This window comes from Gorilla gorilla, chromosome 13 (assembly GCF_029281585.2).
Source record: "Gorilla gorilla gorilla isolate KB3781 chromosome 13, NHGRI_mGorGor1-v2.1_pri, whole genome shotgun sequence".
NCBI classification, from domain to species: Eukaryota; Metazoa; Chordata; class Mammalia; order Primates; family Hominidae; genus Gorilla; species Gorilla gorilla.
The window spans coordinates 37,388,008-37,402,146 of NC_073237.2; the positions used below are offsets into that span (position 1 = coordinate 37,388,008).

The 14,139-nt window shown below is 38.8% G+C and overlaps 1 protein-coding gene across 4 annotated transcripts in view; it reads right to left on the reverse strand.

Annotated features, from left to right (window-relative positions):
- Positions 1-14,139, reverse strand: part of IFT74 (intraflagellar transport 74) — a 114,255-nt gene that overhangs the window by 21,307 nt on the left and 78,809 nt on the right. For all 4 annotated transcript variants that reach the window (XM_063696313.1, XM_019034014.4, XM_019034013.4 and 1 more), the window contains one exon: positions 12,467-12,546. In XM_063696313.1, coding sequence (XP_063552383.1) covers positions 12,467-12,546 — 80 coding nt within the window. The remainder of the gene's footprint in view (positions 1-12,466; positions 12,547-14,139) is intronic.

Sequence of the window (14,139 nt, forward strand, 5' to 3'; positions counted from 1 at the left end):
CCAAGGGAGAGGGAAAGGGACACAACGGTAAAAGGAAGGTAATTTTGGAGATATCCTTTAATTCTGAGCATTTGATGTGAGCATACTTCTATACTCATTTATTTATTTCAGATAAATTTACTGATTATCTACTAAGTGCCAGATACTGTAATAGGTGTTGGGATATCAAACTGAGTAAGACAGTTTCCACCCTATTCTCAAAGGGTTTACACTCCATTAGCTGTACAAAAACAAAAATTTATAATGCAACATAAGTGCTCTAACAGGAATGTATGAAGTGCTGTGGTAACCAGATGCGTGAAAAGACTTCAGGAGGATTTTACACAGGAATTATACCAGCAAGGTACTTTATCAGGTAACATGGGGATTAAAGAAAATAGTAAAATATTTTCCTTTGAAGAATTTATACTCTAATAAGACAAGTATACAAAAATGTATACTATAAATTCAGGCTTTTTCATCCCTCAAGTAGGAAAGAAGAAATGCGTATGTGCTGTTAACAAAAGACTGGGGCTACTGTAGAAAGGACACCATTGCTTTTTTATAGTCTCTGCTATAGCCAGCAGTGGAGTAAGGGAGATATGCTCTTCTTGCACTGCCAATAGTCTGAGCACCACCAAAACTACCTCTGTCCTCACTGCAAGGAAGTTCACCCCATACTTTTACTTCTCTGGCATCAAATGACGTTCTCCTGACTCAGGCTTTATAGGCTTTTATACTCTGAGAAGTAGTTCTGCCCCTAAGAAGGTCTGATTACCATTTTCCAAATAGGTGGCTATCCCAAATTTCTCTCCTGAGCAATACACAACAAGGCATCTACTAGTAACTCTCCTGGCCTCAAGGCCCCCAACTCAGCAAAGCCTACTGATTTTGGAGTTGAAAGGTCAACAGAAAACAAAATCAGGGAGATGAGGCAAGAAAAAACTCCACAGGACTTTTGCACAGCCAGATTGTTTCTTAGCACTTGGAATACTTCTGAAGCACGCAGTCTCCCAGTACCTTTCCTTCTTTTTTTTTTTTTTTTTTTTTGAGACAGTGTCTCGCTCTGTCGCCCAGGCTGGAGTGCAATGGTGCAATCTCAGCTGCAACCTCCGCCTCCTAAGTTCAAGCGATTCTCCTACCTCAGCCTCCCAGCTAGCTGGGGCTACAGGCACGCGCCACCATGCCCAGCTAATTTTTGTTTTTAGCAGAGACAGGGTTTCACTATGTTGGCCAGGATGGTCTTGAACTTCTGACCTCAAGTGATCCACCCACTTCAGCCTCCCAGAGTGTTGGGATTACAGGCGTGAGCCACCGCACCTGGCCTCAATATCTTCTATATGGCATGGTTTCTATCCCTATTACCATTCTGGTCATTCTACTATGAATGAGCTCTAGTTTTTCTCTAACCCTTTTAACATATTATGCCAAGAAACTTAAGATTCCAAGAAGACCGTCACTCTCCATAGTCTACATAACCATTTTTTGTTATGCAATCCAGGATTTCAGCCGTTTTCAAGGCTGTATCACATTAATTCATATTGAGTTATCTAAACCCCTTCTAACATTTTCACTTATTTTAGTGAGCCAGAACACTTTCTCCTCCCTGACTCCTATTTAAATTTTAATTAGTTGTGGGGGCCTATAAAATTCCATCTTTTTGCATTCAGTCTATCTCTCCCATCTACTTTTCACATATCATTATTACAGTAAGCAGCAAATTAGTATATAAAATAGTCATTCCTTGGTATCTGATGGGGACTGGTTTCAGTACCCCCACCCCTCTGTAGATAACAAAACCTGAGGATGTTCAAGTCTTTTACATAAAATGGCATAGTATTTGCATATAACCTACATATACCCTCCTGCTATATACTTTAAATCATCCCTAGATTACTTATGATATCTAATATATTGTAAATGGTTGTTACACTGTGTTGTTTAGGGAATAATGACAAGGAAAATAAGTCTGTACATGTTCAGTACAGATGCAACCACTGTAGGGCAAACTACACAGTATACATCAGCAACAATGTAACACTTTTTGTTTTATTTTTATTTTAAAAATAGAAATGGGGTCTTACTATGTTGTCCAGGCTGATTTCGAACTCCTGACCTCAAGCAATCCTCCTGCCTCAGCCTCCCACAGTGTTGGAATTACAGGCATGAGCCACCATGCCCAGCCACATTTTCTATCAACACTTGCAGATGACTTTCATTTAATGACCTGAAAGAGTATATTAAGACGCATCAAAACTCTGGCTCTTCTGGCTGAGCACAGTGGCTCACACCTATGATCCCAATACTTTGGGAGGCCAAGATAAGAGGACTGCTTGAGGCTGGGAGTTCGAGACGAGCCTGGGCAAAATAGTGAAGCCTGTCTTTACAAAAAATTTAAAAATTAAAAAAAAAAAAAAGCACAAACTCTGGCTTTTCTCTCTTGATAACCCTCATTTGACGATGATGACGATTATAATTTCTATTTGGTGCCCATATGGTGAGGTGGTGAGATGCGCAGCACTGTAGGTAAGTGGTGAGACACGAGGCTAACTTGAACCTTCTAATAGGACATCGGAAAGATCATTTATGCTGGAAGAATCTTCAAGCGTTTAAGGTCGAGGCTTCATAATACAGACGGCTTTAGTTGGGAACATTGTTCTAGGAAGCTGTTTCTCCTTTTTCCTTGAAGCATCAAACAACTCTTGCAGTGCTTGTAGGCATGTTGCTATCCCTCAGGCGACATGGAGGCTTTGTTCCACTGAAGGATCATACCCTTTAACACTTGCACCTGTTGAAAAACTGCTGCAAATTTTTCAAGTATCCAAATTGAGGACTCTGTTTCTGCTAAATCTGTTATCACTGTCATCATCTCCTGTAGAGAATTTCAGCAGAACCTTGAGTTCCTTGTTGGTAAGGGTTTCTCTATGCTCTTCTATGTGTTCCTCGAAGTCACCCTTGATCATGTCAGAGAAGGATTCCTCATCAACTTCCTTTGCAACATTCAAGATATTCCTGGGCCGGGCGCAGTGGGCTCATGCCTGTAATCCCAGCACTTTGGGAGGCCGAGACAGGCGGACCACGGGGTCAGGAGTTCGAGACCAGCCTGGCCAAGAGAGCAGCCTGGGCAATATGGTGAAACCCGTCTCTACTAAAAATACAAAAATTAGCCAGGCCTGGTGGCATGTGCCTGTAATTCCAGCTACTCAGGAGGCTGAGGCGGGAGAATTGCTTGAACCCAGGAGGCAGAGGTTGCAGTGAGCTAAAATCGTGCCATTGCACTCCAGCCTGGGTGACAGAGTGAGACTCCAACTCAAAAAAAAACAAAAACAAAAACAAAAACAAAACCATATTCCTGACTTCTGCACCAATAATGGGAAAGCTCCTGAAATCACTGACTACCTCATTCCATAATGGCTTCCAACATGCACTGACTGTCTTGGGCTTTGGGGCATCTACAGCCTCTGTAAAAAGCACAACTACATTTGCAATTGTAAAGCTCTTCCATAAATCCACGACACTGTAGTCAAGGTTAGCATCAAGGACAGCACAAATCCTCCCAAAGGTGAGGTGGGTGTAAGTCATTTAATGCACTTGCTGATGCCTCCATCAAATGGCTAAAACAGTGAAGTAGTACTTGCCTTAGGCAAGAACATCACTGCAACATTGTCATTACTGAAGTAGAGAGATCAGGGATGGCTGTGAGTAATGTCAATTATGAGGATGACCTTGAATGGCACCCTGTTCTCTTCCAGGTATTTCTTCATTTTAGGAATAAAAGTGAATTCCAGGAACAAGATGGCCATCACCCAAGCCTTCCTATTGTGTTGCCAAAACACAGGTAGGCAATTTTTGATTTTGTTCTTAAGGACCCAGGGACTGTTTGCTTGGTACACAAGACCTGGCTTGACCATGTGACCTGCTGTGTTGCCACATAGCACCAGAGTAAAACGATCTTTCCAGGCTTTGAACCCCAGAGCCTGCTTGACACTCTTACGGATGTAGGTATTAGGCCTCTTCTTCCAGAACAAGTTTCTTTCAACACAACTCAAGACTTGCTATGAAAGGTATCCTTTGTCTTCTGAGTTTCTTGAGCTCTTCTGGGAATGCTGATACTGCCTGGCCATCAGCTAATGCTGATTCTCCTGTGATCTTTAAGTTCGTGTGGCTGTAGTACTTTCCACAGCTAGCTAGTCATCCCTTACTATCCTTAAATTCCTTCCTCTCACTCTCTTCAACTTCCTCATAGGAATGCTCACAAAGGCTAAATGCTTTTTCATACATAATTTTGCCATCAACAGGGACATGCTTCTGTGATATTTTGTCTACTCATACATTTGGTGTTTTCTTAGTCTCTGCAAGCTTTTTTTTTTTTTTTTTTTTTTTTTTTTGAGATGGGATTTCACTCTTGTTGCCCAGGCTGGAGTGCATTGGCGCGATCTTGGCTCACTGCAACCTCCGCCTCCCAGGTTCAATCAATTCTCCTGTCTCAGCCTCCCTAGTAGCTGGGATTACCGGCGCCCAGCACCACTACTGGCTAAATTTTTGTATTTTTTAGTAGAGACGGGGTTTCACCATTTTGGCCAGGCTGGTCCTGAATCCTGACCTCAGGTAATCCACCCGCCTCAGCCTCCAAAAATGCTGGGATACAGGTGTGAGCCACCGTGCCCGGCCAGTCTCTGCAAGCATTTTATCATGAATCACAGCAACAATTTTTTTTGCCATTGTAGGGGCAGCACTAAAACTTCCACAAATGTCAGCTTCAGCTTCCTTCTGTTTTATTGTGCCACTTTGGTAAATCACATGCCACTTTTCAAAAGATCTAAGATTTTAATTTTCTTGTTGAGAGACAGCACTTTATGCTCTCTCTTAGTCTGTAAGGGATTTCTTTCACCATATAATTGATTTTTAGGAGTCTTTTTTTTTTTCACAGAAGCAAAGAGTGAACACAAGTAGCCAATGAATAAAATGCCAGATGAACACTGCTCAAACAGTGGGTGCTAGAGACAGACTGAAGATCTGTGAAACAATGAGAGGCTATAGCAGGGTATTCTTCAGTTCAAATGGATTCAGCATAGTGCTTAGCACATGGCAGGTTCAAACTTGCTTTTTGAAACTTCCTGTATTTTTTTTCAATTATTTTCCATCCATAGTTGGTAGGATCTGCAGATGAAGAACCCGTGGGTACAGAGAATTGACTATGTTACAAAATTGCTGTGGTAAAAAGAGTACCTATAAGCTTAATGTTTTAAACTAACTTTGGCATTAGGTTTCACCCAATTTTCTAAATATACATTCTCTGGGAAATACAGTTGACCCTTGAACAACAGAGGTTTGAACTGGGTGGGTCTACTTACATGCAGATTTTCTTCTGCCTCTGCTACCCCTGGGATAGCAAGACCAAACTCTTCCTCCTCTTCCTCAGTCTACTCAATGTGAAGACAACGAGGATGAAGACCTTTATAATGACCTACTTCCATTTCATGAGTAAGTGGAAAATAATAAAAATCTTTATAGTTCTCTTAATAACATTTTCTTTTCTCTAGCTTACTTTATTGTAAGAATACAGTATATAATATATACAAAATAGTGTTAACTGTTTATGTTATTGGTAAGGCTTCCAGCCAACAGTAGACTATTGATAATTAAGTTTTTATGGAGTCAAAAGTTATCCATGGATTTTTGACTGCATGGCACACTCAGTGCCCCTAATCCCAATGCTGTCTTGAAGGGTCAACTACATTTTAAATTTTAAATTACAGGTATGCAAACAAGGTCAGATAATTCTATTTCTAAAGACAGGAGGCACTTTAAAAACTGTAATTATAATTTTTACATATTGTATAAATTGTATAATTTTTATTATCTAATTATGTAAAACAAAAGGACTATGTAGAAGTTTGTTCCAACAGAGTACTGTATATAAAATCATACAGTATAATTGGTAGTACGCGGCATATACTAAACATATGGTCCTTAATCATTTTCGAAAGTAGTGGTTATCAAACTTTAACATGAATCAGAATCACCAGGAGGACTTACTGAAACACAAATTGCTGAACCCTCTCCTTAGGGTTTCAAATTCAATAGGTCTGGGGTAGAGCCCAAGAATTTGCATTTCTAACAAGTTTCAGATGGTGGTGATGATCCTGGTGTAGACGTAATACCACCATTTTAATGAAAGATTCAACGTATAGTTTAAACAATTTCTAGATTGAACAATAATAATTCATTCTTCTTCAGCAGATATATGTTGGAAAACCACAGAATAGCAATGGATAGATGCCATTTGAAATCTCAGATACCAGAAGATAAACCACTTTGAAACTAAATAGGTTATTTTGTGCATCCTGAAGGAAATACTGATTGGAAAATACTTTCTAATGTATGCTTTGGGAAAATAACTGCAGTAAAGTTATTCAATTGTGCTTTTATAAAGTAACAGCATTAACAATAAGTCACTAATTAATATTTATGAGCATATTTTAAATTGACTGCTATTATGAAAATGTTTTGTGTTTATATATGTTTACCATTTATGTTATTGGTAAGGCTTCCAGCCAACATTAGACTATTAATAATTAAGTTTATTTAATTATCTAATCTAATTCTCACAATAACCCTGAGAGGTAGGTACTGTAATTACCTCCATTTTAAAGAAAAAAAACTAAGATAAAGTAAGATTAAATAGCATAAATAGCATGTCCAAGATCAAACAGCACAGCCTGGATTTGAATCCAGGCATTCTAGTAACAGGACATGTGCTTAAAATAAAATGATTCTGGCTGGGCGTGGTGGCTCACGCCTGTAATCCCAACACTTTGGGAGGCCAAGGCAGGCAGATCACCTGAGGTCAGGAGTTTGAGACCAGCCTGACCAACATGGAGAAACCCCGTCTCTACTAAAAATACAAAAAATTAGCCAGGTGTGGTGGCGCATGCCTGTAATCCCAGCTACTTGGGAGGCTGAGGTAGGAGAATTGTTTGAACCTGAGAGGTGGAGGTTGCGGTAAGTCAAGATCGCACCATTTTACTCCAGCCTGGGCCACAAGAGCAAAACTCCGTCTCAAAATACATAAATAAATAAACAAATAAATAATAAATAAAAGTATTCTGTCTTTAACACTGTTTATTTTACCCTCCATAATTAAAGAAACAATGGTCCTAACCAAGGCTTTAGAACTCTGGGTATGAAAAAGTATACTATAGACAAACCAAAGTATTATATTTTGTTATTTTACTACTTTGAATGACACATATAAATTATACAGAAAGTTACAATGAACTCATTCAGAACTTAAGACAGTAATTCAATATTCCTATAGCACTTTGCATATATTTCTATTATGACATATTTACCACATTGTAGCAACTAGTTATTTATATGTATTATGGTATATTAATAATCATATATTTGGTTTTACAATCAACTGCACATTTGGGAAAATACTTGAATCTGGAAAGTAATCATTTTTGGTGAGTAATAATGCCCAATAATCCCTCTGGAGAGACATATGACAGCGACCGTACAACATTTGTTAACTCTATTTGTCAATCCTACTGTGTATATATTAACAGATGCTCAGAAAATTAGCCCCATCTTGTGGATCGCAGTGGTACTACAAATTCAGGCCTAACAGTCAAAACTTCGGAACTGTCAGTGATGTGTACATTATCTTGACTGACAAAAACTAAAAAACTTATGGCTAGCATTGGTGAGGAACCACCTTCACATACTGCTTTTGGTTGTATAACATAATACAACCTTTTCTGGGAAGAAATTTGCAAACCAGTTGTAAATATAAATAATATTCCATTCAAAATTTCACTTCTAGAAATTTATTCTGTAGAAATAAACAGACAAGTTACTAAACATGAATGTACTAGTGCAGCACTGTTCTTGGGAGTAAAAAATTAGAAACAGCCTAAATATCAATGTGGATACAATGAATCCTATGTAACAACAATCATAAGGGTAGCTAATGGTTGTCAGAAGCGCTTAATATGTACCAGGCACCACTTTTTTTTTTTTTTTTTTTTGAGACAGGGTCTCACTTTGTTATCCAGGCTGAAGTGCAGTGGCATGATTTTGGTTGGAGTGATTTCGGCTTACTGCAGCCTCGACCTCCCAGGTTCAAGTAATCATCCTACCTTAGCAAATAGCTGGGACTACAAGCCAAACACACATCACCATGCCTGGCTAATTTTTGTTTTTTTTTTTGTAGAGACAGGTTTTCGCCCTGTTGCCCAAGCTGGTCTCGAACTTCTGAGCTCAAGCAATCCACCCCCCTCAGCCTCCCAAAGTGCTAGGATTATAGGCATGAGCCACCACACCTGGACCAGGCACCATTCTTAAGTCTGACTTTAGAGCCCTAACATTGACCACTATGCTATACCATTTCTCAGAATGAAGTATACATCCTCATAGGGAAGAATGTATATTATACAGTTAAATGAAAAGACTCAAGCTCAGAAGAATTGTATATTACTATTAGTCCATTTAAAAATATGTTTATCAATGTATTAAAAGTCTAAAAGCCTAAACATTAAACTGTAAACTATGATTACCTCTGAAGACTTGGATGAGGAGAAAGGAGATGACATTTTACTTTATATACTTTTCTACTGCTTGCATTTTTCATGTTAAATACATGTCAGATTCATATTTAAAATTACAATTTTAAAAAATTAGTTAATCTGAATCTTTAAAATAATTTTAAGTAGTTTAAAAGACTTTTTTTTTCTTTTTTTTCTTGAGACGGAGTCTTGCTCTGTCGCCCAAGGCTGCAGTGCAGTGGCGCGATCTTGGCTCACTGTAACCTCTGCCTCCCGAGTTCAAGCGATTCTCCTGCTTCAGCCTCCTGAGTAGCTGGGATTACAGGTACACACCACCACGCCTAGCTAATTTTTGTATTTTTAATAGAGATGGGGTTTCACCATGTTGGTCAGGCTGGTCTCGAACTCCTGACCTCGTGATCCGCCCGCCTCGGCCTCCCAAAGTGCTGGGATTACAGGCGTGAGCCACTGTGCCCGGCCAGGACACTTTTTTTTTAAGCTGAAAAGGATGACCTCCTATAAGCTGAGGCTAATTGCCCAGTTAATGAAAGCATGAGGATGGTCATTTAAGGCAAAACACACACAAAAAATCTTTTTAAAAATAAGTGAAATGATGTACCTTCAAAGTGCTTAAAGTTTCAGAAATTCTAGGTAATTAAGGCTTATAATTGTCATTTCTTGGTATGAATGGCAGGTTGAACATGCACATCTAATTTTGATCCTCCCGCAAACCCCACTAAAACTATAGCAAAAAGAATTTTTAAAGGTAGAAACCCCCAGCATATAGAAATAGGAGACAACAGCAATAAAATTTTGGAAGCTGAAAGGAGATGGAGAACTGGTAACTGACCTAGCAGACTTGAGAAAGTTGAAATCTAAGCCAGCATTGGGTAAAGCTGAGAACTACCCTGATTTCAAAAGGCTCAGTATTTTTGCATAGAAAACTGATCACTTTTTTTGTGATTTGTGTAAGGCTTTGACATGTCTTATAATAGTAATGCTGTTCTTTATAGAATTTATTCAATGTAAGGGAATACAGTAGTAAAGAGTAAAACACCAGGCACGGTGGCTCACACCTGTAATCCCGACACTTTAGGAGGCCAAGGCAGAAGGACTGCTAGAGCCAAGCACGTTGAGATCAGCCTAGGCAACAGAGGAAAACCCTGTCTCTACAAAAAAAAGTTTTCAGCAATTAGCTGGGCATGGTGGTGTGCACCTGTAGTCCTAGCCACTCAGGAGTTTATTTTACTTTATTTTATTTATTTTATTTTATTTTATTTTATTTTATTTTATTTTATTTTATTTTATTTAGCTAAGGCAAGAGGATCACTTGAGCCCAGGAGTTTGAGGCTGCAGTGAGCTATGATGTCACACCACTGTACTCCAGCCTGGGTGACAGAAAGACCCTATCTCATTAAAAAAAAAAAAAAAAAAAAAATGAGTAAAGCTAAGGGCCTGATTTCAGCTAAGTGGTCGAAGAAACTATTTACTCTGAAAGACTTCAATATAAGATATAAACTCTCAAGTATTAATTTGTAGTAAGAATAAAAGAATTTCTTTTTTTTTTTTAAGACGGAGTCTCGCTCTGTCACCCAGGCTGGAGAATAGAGGCGCGATCTTCGCTCACTGGAAGCTCCGCCTCCCGGGTTCACACCATTCTCCTGCCTCAGCCTCCTGAGTAGCTGGGACTACAGGCGCCCACCACCAGGCCCAGCTAATTTTTTGTATTTTTAGTAGAGACGGGGTTTCACCGTGGTCTCGATCTCCTGACCTGGTGATTCGCCCACCTTGGCGTCCCAAAGTGCTGGGATTACAGGCGTGAGCCACCGCACCCGGCCTAAAAGAATTTCTTAACAGATTCCTTAACAAAAACAAGCTGGGCACAGTAACATGGACCTGTAGTCCCGGCTACTTGGAAGGCTGAGGCAGTAGGGCTGCTTGAACCCAGGAGTTCAAGGCCACAGTGAGCTATGATCATGCCTGTAAATAGTCACTGCACTCTAGCCTGGCCAACACAGCAAGATTCATCTCTATTTTTAAAAAAAAAGGTCACTTGGCTATATGTTAGAAGTAAGCTTTGAGGATAAAAACATCCTTATTAAAAATAGTATCCCATGTTGAGTGAAAATATAAGCTGCTATTGTCCACTTGGTGTGTTCTGCTTTACTCGGAAGAACAATACTTTTTCTATTACTTATACTTTTCCCTTTCCCTTGCTTATATAGAGCCAATATTTTAAAAAGCAATAATTAAGCAAATATGCAATTGTTGGCATTTCAACTAAGAAAGGAGAAATCAGGATGGGTTCAGGCTTTTTGGAAAGTAGCATGACATCTGCCAATAATACTCCGCTTTACTAATGATGTAGAGCTTGTAGCCAAATTCTGACCATATAATTTTCATTAGAGCTATTTCTCATTGTTTCTAGTTAGCACACACATACACAAATTCCTTCTCTGCTAAAATATAGAACAGTGTACCCTTTTTTTTTTTTTTTTTTTTGAGACGGAGTCTTGCTCTGTCACCCAGGCTGGAGTGCAGTGGTGTGATCTTGGCTCACTGCAACCTCCGCCTCCTGGGTTCGAGCGATTCTCCTGCCTCAGCCTCCCAAGTAGCTGAGATTACAGGCATGTGCCACTACTAAAAATTTAAAACTTAGCTGGATGTAGTGGCAGACGTTATATATTCCCAGCTACTCAGGAGGCTGAGACAGGAGGATCACTTGAACCCAAGAGTCTGAGGTTGCAGTGAGCTGTGATTGAGCCACTGCACCCCTGTGAATGTTTCCTTAGCCATAACAAGAATACATGTACATGTGCACACTGTTTATACCATACCTAACTCATAAGAATATACAATCAATTCTTGATAATCCAAGAGCATAGTAACTGGTTTGCAGTTAAACTATGATTAAAATGCTATGGAGAATCTACTTTTATCTTTCTTATTAGGGAGAAGCTTGTTAGGAAACTGATGCTCAACCTCCTTTAACCATAAATAACAATATAGCCCCCACACCCAAACCCCCACCACAGTATTTCTACATAGTCAAACCCCAAGCTCCCTCAGGTGTTCTGGTGCCTGCATTAGTTCTTCAAATTCCACTCCTGGGGAAAGTTGGGGAGGATAAGGTTAATCAGTCTTCGCTACTTCATTACTAGACCTGGGTGGGGAATTAATTCTGTCTGGATTATTTGTGTGGTATTTGTGATTTGATTTTCATCCCCTCTAACGCTACCAGTTACTGCCATTAGTAGTTGACTATATTATTATTATTTAATTTATTTATTTATTGAGACCGAGTTTCACTCTTGTTGCCCAGGATGGAGTGCAGTGGTGCGATCTTGACTCACCGCAACCTCTGCCTCCGAGTTCAAGTGATTCTTCTGTCTCAGCCTTTCTGAGTAGCTGGGATTACAGGCCTGTGCCACCACGCCCGGCTAATTTTTGTATTTTTAGTAGAGATGTGGTTTCTCCATGTTGGTCAGGCTGGTCTCGAACTCCCGACCTCAGATGATCTGCCCGCCTCAGCTTCCCAAAATGCTGGGATTACAGGTGTGATCCACCACACCCAGCCGACTATATTGTTTATAGTAAACTATTGACTATTACTAGGAAGGAAGTATAACTTAGGAGGAAGTATAACTTAGGAATCTATAACAACTTTAAACATTTTACTTCTGTTTTTGTAAAAAAAAAAACTGCTTGGCAAAGCTAAATAAATTTTATGCAATCATTTTAACTCGTAAGTGGTCAGTTTAAATCATTGCTTTAATATTACTCATATAGTATATATTTTAGTAAAGTTAGTAATATCATAGAGAATTAAATAATAAATCCCAGGTAGTTAAACAGTCTCTGAGACACCAGTTAACACTATATTAATACTGCTAAACATCTGTTAATCTACATTATAAAAATACCAGAAGCATTACCTTGGTGTTCCTCTAAATCCATGTCAAGTTGTCTAATTTCTTCAATAAACTGATTTATCTTTTCTTTTGTATCTGTTAACCTGTTGAAAATATTTTTAACGAATTTATGAAGGAAATGTAGACATTCAATCAAAAACAATTGATGGGGAGGTTAGATATCTTTTCCAAGTTGCATAAACAATATCTAAAAATAATATGTCTTATTCTAAGGACAATACTATAACTGACGATGACATTAGGATATCTTTTACAAGTTGCATAAATATCGAAAAATAGCATATCCTATTATGAGGACAATACTATAAATTTAGAGAGGAAGAATCTTGTCTGGATCTTTTTTTTTTTTCTTTGAGACAGGGTCTCGCTCTGCTACCAGGCTGAAGTGCAGTGGTGCGATCTCGGCTCACTGCAATCTCTGCCTCCCGGGATAAAGCGATTCTCCTGCCTCAGCCTCCCGAATAGCTGGGACTAGAGGCACGCGCCTCCATGCCCAGCTAATTTTTGTATTTTTAGTAGAGATGGGGTTTCACCATGTTGGCTATGATGGTCTTGATCTCTTGACCTTGAGATCCACCTGCCTCAGCCTCCCAAACTGCTGGGATTACAGGCACAAGCCACTGCGCCCAGCCTAGATCGTTTTTACTGATTCATATTTAGAGCCCAAGTATATTCTGAGAACACTAGGTTGCCTGAGTTAAACAGCACACCCCCTCCCAACTTTCCTTTGAGTTTGATTTGCAGTATTAAGAAAATGAAAAATATTTAACAATACTTTTTGTAGGTTTCTATAAGCCAAATTAAGTTGGAAAATTAGTCTCAAAAATGAGAAAATAAGGGAAAACCTACCAGCGGCAGAGGATTCTATGGGTTAATATTTTAACATAAAGAAGTTATACTTACTATAAAGCTATCATAACAAAACAATGTGGTATAGGCATAGGGATAGACATATATATCAATGGACTAAAATTGTGAGTCCAGAAATATGACCATATATCTATAGCCAACCAATTTTTGATAAGTGTGCTAAGTTAATTAAATGGGGGAAAGAAGAGTATTTTCAACAAATGGTGCTGGGAAAAGTGCATATGCAGAAGCTAAGGGACTCCTACCTCACATCATACACAGAATTAACTTGAAATGGATCAAAGATCTCAATGTAAGAACTAAATTAACAAACTCTTAGAAGAAAACATAGACCTAGTCTTTATGACCTTGGATTAGGCATTGGTTTCTTAAATATGACACTAAAAGCAAGAGCAACAAAAGAAAAATAGAAAAACTGGACAAAATCAAAATTGGAAACTTTTATGCTTCCAAGGACATCAAGAAAATGAGAAGATAATTCATAGAATTCATAGAACAAGGGAAAAATTTTACAAATCATGTATCTGATGAGACCTCTATCTAGCATATATAAGGAAATGTTACAACTCAGTAATCAAAAACAATCTAGTTTAAAAAATTAGCAAATGAACTAAGTAAACATTTCCCCCAAAGAATATGGCCAATAAGCATATGAAAGGAACCTCAACATCATTAGCCATCAAACAAATACAAATCAAAACCATAGTGAGACACCGCTTCATACCCATTAGAGATGGCTATAATAGAAAAAGAGATAATAACAAGTGAGGATGTGAAAAACTGGAACCCTCACATGCTGCTCATAT